Below are 20,524 nucleotides of genomic sequence, written 5' to 3'. Positions count from 1 at the left end.
CATGTTAGTTTGTTATGCCCCTCACCGTTGCAGTACCCACATCGCCTAATTTTCTTCTCGACCTTGTTCTTCGGCACTTCTTTTCGCTTGCGTTGTTTTCGTTGAGGGTCACGAACATTGTTTACTACAATGCTCTGGTTGACTGAATGATTCAAACCAAACGAGTTTTCTAATTCTTCTATTAGTTTTTTCATCTCATCTCTTGCGGTTTTGAAAGACTCGTCTGTCTTTGATGCAATGTAGCATAACCTACTTGACGTTGAACGTAGAGCAGCGAACCTTGCCATTTGCATCACTTCTGGAGACACATTCAAATCAACATAGCTGGGTGCAGAAGCCTTCGCATCATTAGTCCACCTACTTTGAATCAAAGTCCCGGGCAAATATGTGTAGTCCAAATGCTTCAAAATGTGAAGTTGATGGCGACACGGAAGTCCAACGGTCTCGAATTTTTTGCAGGAGCAAATTAGAGTTTTCGTACGAGAATCAAAACTAATTTCCTATTTTTTTCTGCGTACTTTGACAAAATATAATGTTGACATTCATCTGATAAGGACTTAATCTCTGCCTCAATCCGGTACAATGTCTCCCGTATAAGTTCATCTTGGAACACACGAAAAGATTCGCGGGTAAAAATCGCAGCGGCGTGGCTTTCAAGGTCGACCAGTTTTGTGATCTGGAAGGGTTTGGTATGGGAACTTTGGTTAATGTTGTTAAATTTAAATTCTAAATAATATTTTATAAAATATCCAAACAATCAAATAATTTTTTGTGTAAATGAAATTATTAAATTAATATTGTAGGTGGAAAACATGAAACACTGTTAAAAAAATTGAAACATAAATTACATAACTTTTAAAAAAAATATCGATCCTTTTTATAAAAAGTATGGACACTTTCAATATAATAGGTAAACATATGATGTAATAGGTAGCACTTATATAATGTAATAGGTATCGTTTATATAATGTAATAGGTAGTGGTTATATTGTAAAGTGTTTATCCTTTTTATAAAAGTGTCCATACTTTTTTCACTGTGGAAAACATTAATTTAAGGTTATCTTTTGAGTGAGTTTTAAGATATTAATTTAGTAATTATAGGCGTCTAATGATTTATTTTTTACGTTACGATATATATTATTATTAAATTAAAAATTCTAAATATTATTTTATAAAATATCAAAACAATCAAATAATTTTTTGTGCAAATGAAATTATTAAATCAAATAATTCAAATTGAAAATTAAACAACAAATCAATTAAACATTGTTGTGGGTACATTAATTGAACATTGTTATGGGTACATTATTTGGAAAAATAATGTTCCGGACTTTGTTAGAAATAACTCTTTTTCATTGGATTAATTTTGTTTTTGTGGGTACATTATTTGAACATTATTATATATAAATTTGTTGTGTAAGTATGTTTTGGTTTGATTATATTGTATGTATATTTTCATTCAGTTGAGATGGGTTATGTATAACAAAACAATCTATCTCGCATGTGAGTACTTTATTCCAACCATGTGACAAGTGTGACAACTCCATCAACTTACAACTCAGCTTTGAACTCAATCAATATTGTCTTTTAGCTTGATGGTTCATAAAGCATGTTACTTGAACAGTATGAATCAATTATGCAATTTTCATGTTCAATTTAACACTGCATTTCAAATTCATTTCATATGTAATTGGAGTTTGAATTTAAATTTCAATTTGAGTTTGAATTTCAATATATATTTCGGCTCCACTATAAATATTAGCCCAAGCCAATATGCATGTTATCATTGATTATTCCTAATTTTCATTGTTTTTTTTCCAACGTATAAACGCGAGGGAAATCCCGACCATTTTATTTTTTGGTCAACTTTAAAGCGTCAGAAACGTTTCGGGCGTATGATCTGGGTGGTATACAAGAAATGTAACAAATAGCAACTAAAATCATAAGTTGAGTACCACCCAAATCATAAGTCTGAAATACTTCCGATGCTCATCAAAATCCAAAGCTCATATGGTGCCAAGCAAAAGGAAATCAAAATCCAAATCTCATATGATGCCAAGCAAAAGGAAATCAAAATCTACAACTTGAGTTTGAACATTGATATGATATGTTCAATTGTTATCATGTTGGGATTTTCTCGTTTTTGATTGCTTGGATAGTTGTTCTCTTGCTTCTTCAAGTGTTCTTAAGGTTATCCTTTGAGTGAGTTTTAAGATATTAATTTAGTAATTATAGGCGTCTAATGATTTATTTTTTACGTTACGATATATATATTATTAAATTAAAAATTCTAAATAATATTTTATAAAATATCAAAACAATCAAATAATTTTTTGTGTAAATGAAATTATTAAATTAATATTGTAGGTGGAAAACATGAAACACTGTTAAAAAAATTGAAACATAAATTATATAACTTTTAAAAAAAAGTATCGATCATTTTTATAAAAAGTATGGACACTTTCAATATAATAGGTAAATATATGATGTAATAGGTAGCGCTTATATAATGTAATAGGTATCGTTTATATAATGTAATAGGTAGTGGTTATATTGTAAAGTGTCTATCCTTTTTATAAAAGTGTTCATACTTTTTTCACTGTAGAAAACATTAATTTAAGGTTATCTTTTGAGTGAGTTTTAAGATATTAATTTAGTAATTATAGGCGTCTAATGATTTATTTTTTTCGTTACGATATATATTATTATTAAATTAAAAATTCTAAATATTATTTTATAAAATATCAAAACAATCAAATAATTTTTTGTGCAAATGAAATTATTAAATTAATATTGTAGGTGGAAAACATGAAACACTATTAAAAAAATTGAAACATAAATTACATAACTTTAAAAGAAGTATCGATCATTTTTATAAAAAGTATGGACACTTTCAATATAATATAATGTAATAGGTAAATTTGCAATGTGGAAAACATTAATTTAAGGTTATCTTTTGAGTGAGTTTTAAGATATTAATTTAGTAATTATAGGCGTCTAATGATTTATTTTTTACGTTACGATATATATTATTATTAAATTAAAAATTCTAAATAATATTTTATAAAATATAAAATAATCAAATAATTTTTTGTGCAAATGAAATTATTAAATTAATATTGTAGGTGGAAAACATGAAACACTATTAAAAAAAATTGAAACATAAATTACATAACTTTAAAAGAAATATCGATCCTTTTTATAAAAAGTATGGACACTTTCAATATAATATAATGTAATAGGTAAATTTGCAATGCTATCGGTATAAATATACCGGTTTACTTATAAAATAGGTAAATATAAGCGCTACCTATTACATTATATAAGCGCTACCTAGTATGTTATTGTACTTTATAATATTTCCGGTTAAATAATATAACATAACCGGTCTAAATTTTAACCGGTCACTTGTTTAACCGGTCACGCCGTATATTAGCCGTTTTTTAGGCGCCGCACCGCAGAACTACCCGGACAGTGGACACGCATTATGAAATTAGATTGTAATCTTATGTTTTATGTTGGAATGAAATAGGTTGCCCAAATTTTAATTTAACTAATACACTCTTTTAATTTTTTAAAATATAATTAAATAGTTTTATGAAAAGTAGAAAAATATCTAAATTACAATGAAAATTTATAACCACAACTGTAAAACTAAGCTCATAATAAGAACATTTTATAACCACAACATTAAAACTAAACCAATAATAAAAATATTTTCTTATATTCATTAACACAAGTAACTAGTCACTTAAGATCACATGACTATATAAGAAAAATGATAAAAATCTAATCGAATAACCTCAAATAAAAGATAGATTAGAACATATTTGATTGCATCAACAAACGAACCACGAAAGGATATCAAGCAATTAAAAGACAATCAACAAATCGTAAATCAAAATCGAGTAATACAAGAAAACTATCCACAAACGTAAATAACGCGTCCAAATCCAATCTGAGGGTCTAAAACAAAGAATATCATCATGATAACAAATAAGCGTCATCTTGATCAATCGTGACGATATCAAATCCATCATTGAGAAAAAGATAAACAAAAATAACAGTAAAACGATAAAAAAAACGTACCATAAGACATATGAAACGTGTTATAAAGATAGAGGAAAACATGTAATAAATACATAATTATTAAAAATTATACGACATAATAAAATAAAAAATAATAATGAATATCGACAGATAACAACTAACATTAAGGTTGGTGTCACCGTCGATTAAAAAATAAAGAAAAAAAACCCAACGACGGCACACACACAAAAAAAACTAAGTTTAAAATATTTGAACCTATTTTTTAACTTTCTTAAACTCATTTCATACGAAGTTTAGATCCTCATTACTATCGTATGTGTATCGTATTAATTTTCTTTTTAAGAACTTGAGCCAAATAATGAAACAAAGCATTGGCATACAGTTGAATAAATTACAATCTTCATAAAATAAATAGAAAAGAAAAGACCCAATTATCAAGATGGGTTTAGGGTGATTTAGAAAAGTTTTTAAATTATTTATTGAAATCAGGTTTAAGCTAGTTTTGGATGATAAACTTCACAATTTGAAAAGTAATAAAATATTTTTATGTTTAAGTGTGAAAGCCTAATTTTAATATCTCATTTAATATGCAGAAAGAGTGATCGGTAATATGGTCTATTTTGGATGAAGCTAGATCTTTTAAGTTTAATAGTTTGTTGGAGTTACCCAATTAACAAGAACATAAACACAGAGCAAAGAGAGAAGTAATTGGGCCTATCCGAAGAAGAAGAAAACAAATGTAGCCCATAAATAACAAGCAGCTCATTTTTTCAAATCTTCCATTAGTTCCCAGAGAAAAAACTGGGGAGGAGAAAAGGTCCATCTTTATAGTAGTGTTTTTCAGTGGAAGAAGCTACACACTGGGAAGAAACCCTTTTTCCAGATTAGTTTGTTTCAAAAGCTTTTAAGTTCTAATACCAAAAACAATCATAAATCATGCACGCCCCAGTTCTCGTTCTGAGTAAGTTTATTTTCTTTTCTTTCGATGCATTTTTTTAATCCCAAATGGGGCTTCTAGATTCAATTTGTTCATTGAAATACGCAGAGGATTCGTTGAAGCGGGAGTCTGGGACTAAGGTTCACCATGCTAATATCCAAGCCTCCATGGTAATCCTTTTCTTTCTTTTTTATTTTAAAAATTTATACCGGTTATACTTACTTTGTATTAATCTAGAGTGTGATTACTGAATAAGCTGCTTAATTTTTAAAAGAATGTAAACCCAGTTTTTGTTTCCGACTTCTGATCTGAGGACTTTGTATCTATCTAAGAAGGAAGGCTTCAACATGCTTTGGGTCTTCGATACGATTTCCATTTGTTGTTGTCTGTTCAATGCTTACTGACCGAATAACTTTACAGGCTGTTGCTGACATTATTATAACAACATTGGGTCCTCGATCCATGTTGAAAATGCTCCTTGATGCTGCTGGAGGTAATCCTTTTTTACTTCTTTTTACATTTCCATTGCATATGTTTTTGGAATTAACAAAAACATTTTATTACCCTTCAAATGCGCTTTTGTTGAACTGGCATAAAGATTGTTGTATGGTTTTGGTTTCTACCAGGTATTGTTGTTACTAATGATGGAAATGTCATCCTACGTGAGTTAGATATTGCACACCCAGCGGCAAAGGCATGATATTATACCATGCATCTCTATTTGATTTGCTTTTAGGATGTGAATACTCTCCCCCCCCCCCAATTTTTGTCTTATTTTCTTTCATTCTTATCTTTTTTGTTGTTGGTCATGGCAGTCAATGATTGAACTGAGCCGTATGCAAGATGAAGAAGTTGGAGATGGAACGGCATCTGTCATTGTTCTTGGTAGATCTTTATGCAGCAGAATGCTGTTTATGTGCTTTGATGCTTTTGCATACATTAGTTTATTGTTCAAGTATATTCTCATATATAAGATCTTTTTTGTGAACTGATAAAATTTTCAGAAGTTCAATGGATTTTTTATTGCTTAGATCATTTGGTATTCAATTGCCTTCTGTTGGATGTGTACTCTTTGGTGCAGCTGGTGAGATGCTTCACGTCGCAGAAGCATTTATTGAAAAAAATTATCATCCTACGGTTATCTGTCGAGGTTCTGCAACTTAGAGCTGATGCTAGATTCTGAACATCTGATTTTGAATCATAACTTAGCATTTGATGATTAACCATTTCATTTGCAGCATACAATAAGGCTTTGGAGGATGCTATTGCCTATTGCTGTGCTTGACAAGATTGCAATGACTATTGATGTGAAACACCGTATGTTGCTCCTGGGAACTTTTTATAATCATAATTTTTTTTTATCTACCCCCTTGTATTGACATCTTTATCATATTTGGATCGTCATATTGTTGCTTTTATGTTTGAATGGCAGGTTCAACAGTGTTGGGACTTGTGAAGAGCTGTATAGGAACAAAGTTCACTAGCCAATTTGGGGATCTGATTGCCGTCAGTGTTCTTTCTAATTAAAACTTGTTTTTATTTGCACTTTTATTATAGATTCCGTAGAATATGCCATTGAAATGGCGTAGTAGTTACCTTTATTGTTTTCCTTTTTGCAAAGGACATATGATAGAATAGTCATCTGACCATTTGATTAATTGATTGTTTAGCAGTTTGCTCATATTTGAATATGAATAGATTTGGTTCCTCATCTTTGGTTCCAAATAATTAATATATTACGTCAATCAGCAAGCATTAGGGGGAAAGGACATTTGAAATATGTCTGTCTGTTACAGAAGGAATCAGGGAACATTTTAAATCATAAATCAAGAAACTATAGTTACTTGCTTTGGGTGTTTGAACATCTGAGATGGCTGTCTCTATGTATTGGGCTATATTTTACTAAAATATTCAGACTTATGCATTTGGCTGAAAAGTGTACAGAAATAGTATTTTTTTCTGTTCAGTTTGTGTCTCGTGTGTTTCACATGACCCAGCAATCTCTTATTGTTGTCTTAGTTCACTTTCTTCCTTTTGGTGTTTGGTCTGGCTCACATGAAAGACCAAGATTGTATAAGCAGTGCCCATATCAGACATGTTCAACACACCGAAATTCATACTGTATTGAGATGGGAATGGTGCCAATATCTTGTTTATTCTAGCTGAAAATATAAAGTATGTTCCTATTTGATTGAACCAACAAAAAAGAGCACCGTTAGGTTCCTTTAGGCAATTAATTAAACTATTCTTGGTGTTCCTTACCATTAGTACATATGCTTCCTGTGAATTTTCAATGGAAGATACATTGGAACTTTTACTTAAGATGTCCTTGATTTTACCTTCATGTTTTTCATTTTCCATGCTTTTTTAATTTGTGTGGCTGCTATTAGATTGCAACTTTGATGCAATGCAATTAATGATTGGAACTGTGATAATGAGCCTAATCTACTTAGCGCCATATTTGTGAAAAGACATTCTACTGATACAGGAGGAGGAGAGGCTGTGCTAGCTTATGCATAATGTTCCTGAACTCATTGTGTTTCTTACTTTTATCTTTGCTTCAGTTTTATTGCAATGTAGCACAAATTTTCTCTTTTGTAGTCACATAGATTCTGTGCAAAGCACTTTCATTCCTTCTATGATCCTCTGATTTATTTTAAATGAAGAGTTAGAAATGAAGTTTGTGTTCTATATTTTTATAGTTGATTTATATAGCTACTTAATTTTAACTTCTAGGATTTGGCAATTGATGCAACTCAAACAGTTGGAGTTGACGTTGGCCAAGGGCTGCGAGAAGTTGATATTAAGAAGTACATTAAAGTAGAGAAAGTACCAGGTGGCCAGTTGGAAGATTCTAAAGTCCTCAAGGGAGTGATGATCAATAAAGATGTAGTTTCTCCCGGCAAAATGAAACGAAAGATTGTAAACCCACGTATTATTCTTCTTGGCTGTCCTCTTGAGTATAAGAAAGGGGAGAACCAAACAAATGCTGAGCTGGTTAGGGAAGAAGATTGGGAAGTCCTTTTGAAAATGGAAGAAGAATACATTGAAAACCATTGCGTGCAGATTCTGGAATTCAAACCAGACTTGGTGATTACTGAAAAAGGACTTAGTGATTTGGCATGCCATTATCTTAGTAAGGCTGGTGTCAGTGCAATTAGGAGGGTGAGAAAGACGGACAACAACAGAATTGCAAAGGCGTCTGGAGCTGTTATTGTGAATCATCCTGATGAATTGCAGGAGTCCGATGTCGGTACTGGAGCTGGGCTATTTGAAGTAAAAAAAAATCGGGGATGAGTTCTTTGCATTCATTGTTGATTGCAAAGATCCTAAAGCTTGTACGGTTCTCTTAAGGGGTGCTAGCAAGGATCTCCTGAACGAGGTGGAGAGAAATCTGCAGGTAAGAAATTTAATATGCTGCTTCTATCAGCTATGGAATAAAGTTCTGAGGCATGTTTCAATTACAGGATGCCATGTCTGTTTCAAGAAACATAATCAAGAATCCGAAACTTGTTCCAGGTGGTGGTGCTACAGAATTAACCGTTTCTGCCACCTTGAAGCAGAAGAGTTCATCTGTTGAAGGCATAGAAAAGGTGCTTGATGCTCTATGCATAACTTAAATTCATTCTAGGAATTGTTTGATCCTGAATGCTAATCTTACTCAACATTTGAATACCTATCAATGGCTTTAGAAATTTAGTTTTTTTTGTTGATAGAAATAGAGTATGCCTCATTAAAAAACCCCTTCATAACCTCCATGTTACAACAGTAACGTGAAGGACATTGGAAGGAGGAAAAGAGTAAGAATAATACAAAGCCAGATCCTTACAAACTTCTGTAACAACATAACACTTAAAAACCAAACTACACTAATACAGCCAACTCAGAAACAGAACAACCTAAACACACAACCTAGTAATCAACCTATTCCTTCTTTAGCTAATTTATCCGATTCCCAATTAGCAGCTCTCAAAGTATCCTTCTTTAGAAATTTAGTTTTGATAGTTTCTTGTTGCAGAAGACTTCATGTGTTGAATGCATGGAAAAGATGCTTGATGCTTGCTTGCATGACTTTGATATGCTAGCATTTCTTGACATTTGAATGTATAATTACCAATGCTTTTAGAGATTTAGTTTTTTGTAATTTCCTGTTATTTGAGTTGGTAGAGTGCTTATATTCATTGGTTGTATGCCAGTGGCCGTATGAAGCTGCTGCTCTTGCTTTTGAAGCCATACCACGTACTTTGGCGCAGAATTGTGGAGTTAATGTGATTCGGACCATGACTGCTCTGCAAGGGAAGGTATGTATGATTCTAGAGTGCAGTGCAGTTATACGCTTTTGACAATACCCTGAACTTTACAGTTTCCATTTTCTGAAATTGTGATTGTAGCATGCGAATGGTGAAAATGCATGGATTGGCATAGACGGGAACACTGGTGCCATTACTGACATGAAAGACCAAAAGGTATGATGAAATTTGCGCCTTTTCTTCAAGTACAGTGTCAGTCCTTAAATTTTCACCATAATTTCACTTTTCTACCTGAACTTTCATCGCTGAAATTTTCACCCTAAACTTTGATTGTGTGTAACAATTATGATGCACCTTTCAAGATGTAATATGGTGGATGAAATTGTCCACTTCAGATCCATGAAAGACATCTAAGATCCTTCTATTAGAGAAAATGGTGATTTTTCTTTTATTAATAAAAGCGATATAACCGTATTTGACATTTACACCCGAATTAGAGTAACAGCTATTGTTTCAGTCTTGTAAATAAAAGTAGGCTGGATGGATTCCTCCAACATATCAAATTATAACCCTCTAACATGTTGGCGAAAGATGATGGAAGCATCTGTTTAATTTAGTCATTTGATGCCTCAACTATGTCCATTGCCGTTGAATGAATTGTTTAAAATGTGTCAGATTTGGGATTCATACAACGTGAAGGCGCAAACTTTTAAGATGGCTATAGAAGCTGCGTGCATGCTTCTACGAATCGACGACATTGTAAGCGGGATTAAGAAGAAGCAGGCTCCTGGAGCGGGCCAAGCTCCAAAACCCAAGGTTGAGACTGAAGCAGACGCAGATGGTGAACAAATTCTTCCTGATTGAAGGTGATGAACCACTTAAACTAGCCCTTTGCATATACAAAGTGTTTGATGAAATGATGGGTTTGTTGAGCATCTTTTGGTTGTGTTTTTGGGATTTTCAATCTGTGATGGTGTTGTTTTGATGTTTGTAGATTGTTGTGGGATTAAAAAGAAAAAGTTTAACTTTTGGGATGGGAGCAGATTGGCTATCTATATGACGGACTCTCTGTTCGATTCTCACATTAAGTTTTGTTTTAATAAAACAGATATTTAAAACTTTTTGCTTTTTGGCTCGTTTGTTTAATGGAAAATGGATTCCGAAAAATGATTTATGTAATATGAATTACATTCTTTGAAAAAGAGTTTCTAAAAATCATTTTGAAGTATTTGGATGATACTGTGTATATCATTTTCCACTAGTTAGTAAATTTTTTAAAATTATTATTATAAATATTAAATGCCCCTTCTGGTGCTTCGTTTTTTTAACTTTTTTAATCCCTTATTTCTTAATTTATGTTCAATGATTAATTTTGAACAAGAACAGTTTAATGTTATTATTTAAAATTTTGATTTAAAGCATATTAAAATTAATTAATTTAAGGTTGACTAAATGAGTTCTCCGACCTTAAAACATGTTATCACTAAAAATATTATTTTAAGATCAGAGAAGCTAGAAACGATGAGTTTTTAATACTTAATAAATTAACATTGGTTCATATATTTTTTTTCAACAATTTCTTAAATATAAAATATTTGACAATTGTTTTTTTCCTATACATCGATTTGAATCAATGTAAATGTAAAAAAATTATTTATTTTATTTTCATGTCTCTATTAAAAGAAAATAAATATATTTTGATATTTTCATAGTTAAAAAATATTGTATTTATTAAATATATTTCTAAAATTTTAAAATAAAAATCATAATGTCTCAACCATATCGTTAAGTAAATTTATTATTATGTACAAAAAAAACAAATCTATTATTATTTTATAATAATAAATAATCTTGCTTTTATTTTCTTTATATGTCATGTATATATCATGACGAGATAAAAGGAAGTGTTATTTTTCCTATAGATGTAAAGTTTGATCGATTATGTCGGTAGGTTATTATCTTATCACCGTAAATTATTTAAAAAAAACTCGAGTCGCGTTCAAAGAATGGTGGACATTACAGGCCATGAGTTCAACTAGTTGGCCATTCTGTTTAAACATACAACATGGCCATATGCTTGAATTAAATGATAAAAGATAGGTACGTGGTTTGTAATGTTCCTTTTAAAATATATAAAAAATTACATATTTAATATGAATAAATAATAATAAATATCATATAGATATATAATTGTGTCAGGTTACTACACTTATAATGGGAGGGGCTTAACCCACTACCCCACCTAATATTTTTATCTTTGATTTATATTTTAAAAAACTATCTCTCACTTTTCAAATAATTACATTTTACCCTCTTTAAATTAATATTTTGACAAAAAGAAGTGTATGAAATCTTGTATTATCACCAATCCTAAATCTATCCTTGAGCAACATCTATCCTTTTTCTAGTAAAAATAAAAATTAATAATTGAAATAAAATTGTAATGTGTGAAAAGAATGTCTTAGTTTGGAGTCATTAAAGCCAAAATATGAAAAACAAAGGTCAATTCTTGCGTTACACCACACGCACAGAATTCCCATGTTCACAGCCACTTTTCAAGTCTATAGTAGCGCCATTTGTCCTGTTTGACCTTTTTAGTCAATTTGGAATCTCTAATTTATGGGTAATATACGCGTTTAGCATCTAAACTATTAATTTTATTTTGTTTTAGTATCTAGATTTTTCATTTGTTTTAAAATTATATATAATGTTTAATTTTTATTTCATATTAATACCTTACCTTTAAAAATTTAGTCGGACGTTGTATTTTTATAAGTAAATTACATCATTAATTACTTAATTATCTTTTCACTCTTATTTTGGTCAACAAAATTTAAAAAAAATCAATTTTATCTTGTTTTAATCATTCTAATTTATTTCATTAATAATTTTTCTGATATGACATTTATTATTATTTTATTAATATATAAATAAAATAAAAAATTAAACTTGAAAAGTTAGAGTGATTAAAATAAGAGTAATTTGAAGTAAATCAATTAAATTACAAAATAGGAGTGAGAAGGTAGTTGAATGATGAATGATGTAATTTATCTATAAAAAAATATCATTTCGTAACATACTACAAGTACCAAAACAAAATAAAATTAATAGTTTAAGTACTAAATATGTAGTTTACCCCTAATTTATTTATGTTCAAGTTTCATTGGTTTATAAATTAACATTTGATATATACTTGAAACTATGAAGTGATCTTATTGGTTAAAAAAATATTGTTCACGTAATATGTTATGAGTTTAAATAGTTGCGTATGCGGGTATGTGTTGTCAACGACTAAGAAATATATTGAACAAATATTATCTAATAATCACCCTACGACTATTCAGAAAAACATTTGACACAAAATTACTTTAAGATTTTGAACAAATATTATCATATCTCAATATTACATATTTAATTATTTTTTTGGTTTGATTTTACTTCGAATATTAATCTTTTGACTATTCTTTATATAGATGAAAAAAATAGTTACGTCTTTAAATAATTAGATTCAATTGCACCCAAATATAATTTGAAAGTAGCTTTCCGTAATCTTTATAAGAAAATGTCACGTCAATTATCTTTCTTCAACAACTATGGGAATACATCACATCAACACTCTTTCTCTGATTATCTCTTTTCCTCCTTTTTCTTATCTAAGTTTTCTTCTATTTTTATTTGAATTAAAATTCAGTTTTATTAGAGTTTTAAAAGAATAATTATATTTTAGCATTTAAATTTATTTATTCTTTTTATACTTGTATCAAAAAAATTTAGTCTATATTGATACTTAAATTTATCTATTTTCTGTTTAAATATTTTTTGTTTATATTAATATCTGATTTTATTTATTTTTCAAACGGATATTTTTTATAATAATATTAAAAGAAAATGATGTGACATTTTTAGTTTGTGATATATTATTGTTAAAAATGAATTCTAAAATATTATAAAAATATATACAAATGTATAGAAATAATAGAAAGTTAAACATTCAAAAATATATAGTGGTTATAGGGATTAAAACTATTACAAATAAATATATCATTTTGAAAATAGTAAATAAATTTAGGTATTAACGCGAAAACAATTATATATTAATGTGAAAAAGTACACGAATTCATGTACTAATGTGTACACGCCAATATAAAAAAAATAGATAAATTCAAAATTTAGATTAGGACTTGTCCCAATTCTAAACTATATAAAGAAGCTTTGATGCAATTTACAATGCCATATAAAAATTTGGGTTCTTAATTTAATTTTACACCAAATTGGATAAACAGTGGTTATTTCTCAATTTTCTTAGTTTTTAAAATTTTATGTATGTATTTATATTTAATAAAAATTGTCCTATCATATTACACATTAAATTTAAATTAATTGACGATTTTTGAAAGAAAAAAAAAGACCTTTAATGACTTATAGATATGTTTTATTTAAATTAAAATCGCAATTCACGGAGTAAACCCTGTCGTTTTCACAAAAAAAAATAAATTAAAAGAGAAAAGCTATTATTATTTAAAAAGAAGAAGTAGATTTTGCATTTGGAAGAGTGGAAAACCCAGTAACAAGTATGCAATCAAATGGTGATCCATTCCAAGATCACTTAGGTTTAGAGCAACTGTTGTTAATAAAATCTTTGATCTGCATAATCAACTGTGAAGCTTCTTGTAATTCTGGAAATACATAGAACGCGTGCATCATGCTCGGATATTCTATCAATGTCGCTTCTTTCCCTGATGCTTTACCCATTCATAATACCTCCTCTGCCAATCTTTCAACGGGTCAAATCCAGCCACCACCACCATCGTCGCCGGAAAATCTAACTCCGCTATATTCTCGGCGTTGGGTCCGCTCACGTTCACCGCTGGGTGGTCGCGATTGGTCGACCCTTTAGGCAAAAGCGCCTTCCAGCAGAAATCCGTTCTCGGAACGGACACCAGTGGGGCACCCACTAGCTCCAACTCCGCCTCCGTTCTCTCCTCCCCGCCGAAGAACGGTTGAATGCAAACGACTCCCCTCAGCTTCAGCGTTCCGAATTCCTCTTTGCAAGCGCGGACCGCTACGTTGTGAGCGATGTTGCCGCCGGCGCTATCCCCGGCCAAGAAACACCGCGACAAGTTGGCGTTTCCCGTTAAGATCGCGTCGCGGTTGTCGTCCAAGAACTTAAGAACGTCGAGCCCGTCTTCGTATTGAGACGGGTAGATATGTTCGGGAGCGAGACGGTAGTTGACAGAGACGACGAAAGCGGGGAACTTTCGGGCGAACCTACGGCAAACGGCGTCGTAAGCCAGGGAAGCCGGACTGAGGAAGGTGAAGCCGCCACCGTGGAAGAAAATGACGACAGGGAGGAGGACATCAGAAGGGAGAGAAGGAGATAAGAGTCGGAACCAGAGATTGCGGGAAGCATCAACGGTGGTGTCGGAAGAGGAGACAGAGTTGGTGGGTTTGGGATTAGGGGCTACCTGGTAGTCGAGTAAGCGAAGGAGACGGCGGTTGATGGAGCCGTCGGAGCGGCAGGCGGCATCGGTGGCGGTGGAGAGAAGGGAGATGAAGATCCTGGTTTTGAGAGGGAGGGTGAGTTTGGAACGTTGAGGCGCCATGGAAGGCATGGAGATTTACTTGAAAGAAAAAGAGTAAAGAGGAGTTGAATGAAATTGAATAAATAATGAGAGTGGAGGAGGGAAGTGGTATTTATAAGAAGATGATGTAAACGCAATTGAATAAATAAATAAAGCGAGTGGGACCGTAACTCAACTACTATGCCGGTCATTTCCTTTAGTGTGTGGCTCTGCAACTGTCTCAACTAAACCCACCATTTTTCTTCTCTTTACTGCTGCCCATTTTTCTTCAAGTTTTAAACTAATAAAATTTGTTAAACAAACCAAATAAACTTTTGAACTATCAAAAGATTTGTTTAAATGGTAACAAATAATTTAATATCGTTTAAATAAGTTTTGAATTTAAAATTTTATGTATGTAAAAAAAATTGTTAGAAGATTCTTTCTACTAAAATTAGACATATCACACGAGTCTATTCTAATTAATCATGACATATCCTTGAAAATTTGAGAGAGCAACAAAAATAACATTTTAAACTGATAAATTCAGTTAAAAGAACAAGAAATCTAGAAATTCTCAAAAACCCATAATTTTTATTTACAATGCATTAATTAATGAATTACTTTTTTTATTATTAGAAAATAAAATAAAATGAAACCATTCAAATATGTTTTACTACAAATATGAAAGCTCACACTCGTCTATATAATTTTGAATAAGTCTTGTATATGTGTTAAAATTTATTGTCCAGGCAAGTTATTCAATGCACTTCATAATCTTTCAATGAATTTTATTATATATGTACGAATTAAATTACTTTAGTAGTTAAATAGATGATTTTTATTCTTAAAAATTTTAGATTCGAGCAACATAGATTATAAGAATGTTTGAACTTTCATTATCAAATGATTAATTTTTTTTAAAACATATACTACTTTACAATTATCCTAAATTAATAAAAAAAATTGCCATAGACATAACATTAATCTTTACTCTTTGACATTAAATTGAATATTCATTTTAATTTCTATTTTTAAAGATTTTTAATTTAATATTTTATTTTGAGTTAAAATATCTCTATTTATATGAAAACTATTAATTAATTAACAATCAATATTTTGCCATTAATGTAACAAGTCATATGTGCTTAAAAAGCTAACGTGATACTCATGGGTGCAACATCACATGACCAAAATGAGCCTGAATCCTTGTAAAAAAAAATTAATACTAATATTTAAAAAATATATATTTTTGATAAATAAACAAAGAAAAATTGATCAGACCTCTTTAACTGAAAAGTATATATTTTGGAAAAATAAAAAATATTTTAACCCCTTCAATAAATTCTTAATTCCACCGCTAGTGACACTATAATGCATACATAAGTAATGATGTGACACATATTACATGTATATAATTAGATACTCGATGCTATCATATGTTTAAAGTAATAATATGACATATTATTTTTTTGAACACATAAAACTTATCACGTCAACGACAAACATTAATCATTAGTCAATTAATAAATTTTATTAAATCAATGATTATTTTGACCCAAAATGAAGCTTTAGATACTAAAATGCTAAAAAAATGATAGGAACTAGGGATAGTAATTTAACCCAAAATTAACGGATTCTACCTAACCCAATAAAGTTATTTTTATCAAATAAAAATACTTTTTATATATTTATATTAGATCGAATTAGATGCATATTTTTATCTTAAAAATTTAGGTTGAATCGAATTTGGATGGAACAAATATATTCCTCTAGTCGGGTCGTGTGAGTATGCTTTTCAGGTCAAATCAAATTTAGCTAGAGAATATACGATTCTTTAGTCAAGCCGAGTTGATCGAAAATCCATCCCAACCTAATTTGTTGCTATCTCTAATATGAATTAAAGTGTTATTCAATCAACCTCAAAGAAATTTTGACATTATGTATTTTCAATATTGTTCACACTTTCAATATTTATTTTCTCGTATTATTTTCTCCAATTATATTTACCAAGATAAATCAGAATAATTTTTTTTAAAATTAAATTTCTATTTTTCATTAAATTTCTTAAAATTTTCTCTTTATATTGTTAACTTTTATGGTCATGCTATCTTAACAAATAACATTGATGATAGATTAATTGTAATAATAATTTGTAGGGAAAATTAGGTAAGTCATGACATAAAATAACTTACTTTAGTTTGTTAAAGGAATTATTATTGTTCTAACGACTGTAATGGTGATTGAGCACTCATTGTAAAATGGTTGAAATTATTTAGAAGATATATTACTTTGTGATCACCTTTATATTAATCTAAATTAGGCAAGTCACATATTTAATAAAAAAAAATTTATGAATCTGTAGTGAATATAAGATAATATTTATTTATAGGTTTTAATTTTTTTAATAATAAATCATTATATTTCTATATACGTAATGTTCAAATTTAAATCTTAAAAAATATTAATAAATCTATTAATCATCGAGGTTTCATCATTTGTAAAATAAATTTTATATTGTATATAGAAATATATTTGTATAGCTTGAAGACATAAATACAAGCGGGATAATTGCGCAGATAGATGAGGTGTTTGTGGATGCATGTCTTTGGCCATAAATCTGTCAACTTCCCTTCACCCACCCTAACCATATTTTATTTATTTCAATTTCCATGTCGGTTCCAACCACAAAAGGAAGAACTGCAAGCACACGAAAAACAAAAGATGTAATGACACTAAAAAGGAAAATCGCATTATTTGGGTAAAATTGAATAAATACTTTTTTAATTATATTGTACTTCTTCTGAAAGTCGGTCTCTATTATTATTATCCAAAGTCTCAGGAGTTTCACAAGAACTTTGGAATTCCATACTATTCGAATAATTATAATATTTTGATGTGATTAATGATAGACTCATGTGATCTATAATTCACTATCTGATATCCATATTTATTTAGTTCGTTATCTTGTAAATAGTCATTATCATTCTAGACGTGACATCAACACTAATGATCAATATATAAATTATCTTACAAAGTTAAAAAATGAAACTTTTACTTTCTCTAGGACTTTCTCTCTCTCAAAAATTATTTGTCACCGTCTTCAGTCTGTTTGCTTTTTATTTCTCCTTCACTGAGCAACTGACCGCAACTCTCCGCCCAAACCATAAGGGATAAACCACAATAACTTGTGAAAATAACATATTAGTAACATGTGTTGTCCGTTAGTCAACTGATATATTTCTTCTAACATGAATAATTGTGACCAAGAATTAAATTTTAAGACTAAAATGTTGCGAAAAAAAATTATAGGTCAAAATGATCATTTGTACAAATGTTGAGTGCAATTTCGGCATTATGTTGTTTTTTAGTTATGTTGTTCGTTTTCTAGATCTCTTCTGAAAACCACCTCTTTATTATCATTCTCTTAAGTCTCCAAAGCTTCATAAGGCTTTTAGGGCTCGTATCCTTTAGACAACCACAACATCTGATGTTACAATCAATAAAATCTCATAATTTGTAATTCATTATCTGACAATTAAATAGTTTGTCAACATGTAAATAATCATTATTACTATAGGCATCACATAAATACGAGGGGTTTATATATAACTCGCCTACAAAGATAAAAAAGAGACTTTTACTTTGTTATGAATTTTTTCTCTCTCGACGATTATCATCGTCTTCAACCTTTGTGTTCTCTATTTACCCTCTACCAAATGATCAATTGTAATTTTTCGTTTAAATAAAAATGAATGAACTGTCAAAAATTGTTACCCTCATCATTTTATCATCACCAATTGATGTAGTATAGAACCTCTTAATTGAAAAGAATTAATTAAATGAACCCTAAAAGATTGAATAAATAGAGTGGGAACTCGTTTTCTCTATTTAACTGCAGCCCATGTAATGTTTTCCCGTTTTTAAAATAATAAAATCCTGTTAAAACAAAGAAAACAATCTTTTAACTAATAAATTCAGTTTAAACAACAATAAAAATCTTGAAACTCTCAAAAACCACAATTTGTTATTTTCGATTCATTAATAAATGAATTAATCTTTTCAATTCGTATGAGAACAAATTCTATATATATTGTCTAATACCGACTTAAACTTTAATAGGTAATTATGCTGATTTTTATTGTAATTCTAATAGTTAAAGATTATTTAGTAATTAAAGTATTTAATAATTAAATATTTATTTTTTTATTTTAGTTCAATATGACGACAACCACGCATATGTATTTGCACTGTCTTCAATCACTCGTATATCTAAATGGTTATATTTAAACATTTGAAAAAATTCAATATACAAACGATATGAGATTTGAAAATTTCGATGTCAAACTTGTTGATTTTTGAGTAATTAAAAACATGTTCTGGATTTTTATCAGACCAATGTTAGTACGACAGTTGAAGAAATTTTTTAATGCTATATTTAATTGTTGTACTGATACAGGTATGATCAAATTTGACCTTTATTTGACTTTTCAAAATCAGTAATTTTGACCATGACATTTTCAAATTATACATTGTTTAAATATTAATTTTTTCTCAACATTTAAATGTAATATTTTTAATGTATACTCATTGAGTGGCTGAAAGTAAAATTCATACACATGTACTGTTGCCTGACTCATGCAAACACATCTCTCATACTACGTGTGTTATTTTAAAAAAAAATAAAATTTGTACAATTTTTAATATTTTTGGCACTTTAAATTTATTTATTTCATTTCGATTTTGATTAGTGTAAACATTAAAAATTCTAATCAGACTTCCTACCACGTAAGTAACGACACACTCTGTTATAAGCGATTTCAACATTATATTTTTTTTTGAAAATGAATATTATATTTGAACAATCTTTTCGGTTATTATTATAAATAATAAAAATGGTATTATTCACGTAGTTTTGTCCATTATTTGACAATTTCGAAAGATAGTTAATTAATTATTTATAATTTAAAATACTTTTTCATCAAAATATATATGTAAGATATATTATAATTTCCATTTATGTATTTAATTTTTTTATTTAAATGTTACATATTAATTTTAGATACTTAAATAAAAATGATATAATTCAGATACGCATCTTGATAAAAATAATATATTTTTAAATATTTATTTGAATTAAAAATACTTTCCACCGACAAAAAATGTGATATATTTTAACTAATATTTTTGAAATCGACACACAATTTAAATGTGTATTGTAACCCCCAGACCGATGCGGTTAGCCCGATCCGATCCGGGGTGTCACATTAGGGCCACCGGAGCGACCCACTGTAAAAATAGCGGAAAATTTAAAACTTTTATTGAAACATGTAACTTATAAAATCAGTTGTCACTATTTAAAAATAAAACAGATTTCCAGACTCGTATATAAATCAAAATACAATTACATGCCCCCTAATCAAATGTACCATTCTCTGCAACAACGCCGGAAGAACTCCCTTACTGAAGTCGATAGATGCACTGGTACAATTCTTTTAACCTGAAAAGGTGAGTAATAGAGTGAGCTTTGGAAAGCTCAGTAATACAGAACTACCAGATGATGCTGAAGAACGTACAGATACAGATAAACATATATTTCCTTATTGTTTCCAAACATTTACAGATTTTTATGCTGAGCAGTGATCCTACTGATATTTCAAGTGGTAACGAACAATGAGCTTTCAGTTCAAAGAAATATTTCGGATGACTGAGTTCAGGAGATCAGA

At 29.9% G+C, this 20,524-nt stretch overlaps 1 protein-coding gene and 1 pseudogene across 1 annotated transcript; one reads left to right on the top strand and one right to left on the bottom strand.

Moving 5' to 3' along the window:
• Window positions 1–4,868: 4,868 nt before the first annotated feature.
• On the top strand, window positions 4,869–19,753 carry LOC120139548 (annotated as a pseudogene).
• LOC120139547 (probable carboxylesterase 18) lies at window positions 13,907–14,872 on the bottom strand. Its single transcript, XM_039154726.1, has one exon. It carries the CDS (start codon window positions 14,847–14,849, stop codon window positions 13,956–13,958), a length of 894 nt encoding a protein of 297 aa, XP_039010657.1. The 5' UTR covers window positions 14,850–14,872; the 3' UTR covers window positions 13,907–13,955.
• Window positions 19,754–20,524: the final 771 nt, after the last annotated feature.

The sequence above is a fragment of the Hibiscus syriacus genome, unplaced genomic scaffold (genome assembly GCF_006381635.1).
Source record: "Hibiscus syriacus cultivar Baekdansim isolate YM2019G1 unplaced genomic scaffold, ASM638163v2 tig00110761_pilon, whole genome shotgun sequence".
NCBI lineage: Eukaryota > Viridiplantae > Streptophyta > Magnoliopsida > Malvales > Malvaceae > Hibiscus > Hibiscus syriacus.
The sequence above is the reverse complement of the archived record's forward strand: the minus strand, read 5'-3'. Positions and strand labels throughout refer to the sequence as shown.

Bases quoted from the DNA above. Each gene is read 5' to 3' on its own strand.
- LOC120139547 (XM_039154726.1), bottom strand. From the start codon at position 14,849: ATGCCTTCCATGGCGCCTCAACGTTCCAAACTCACCCTCCCTCTCAAA.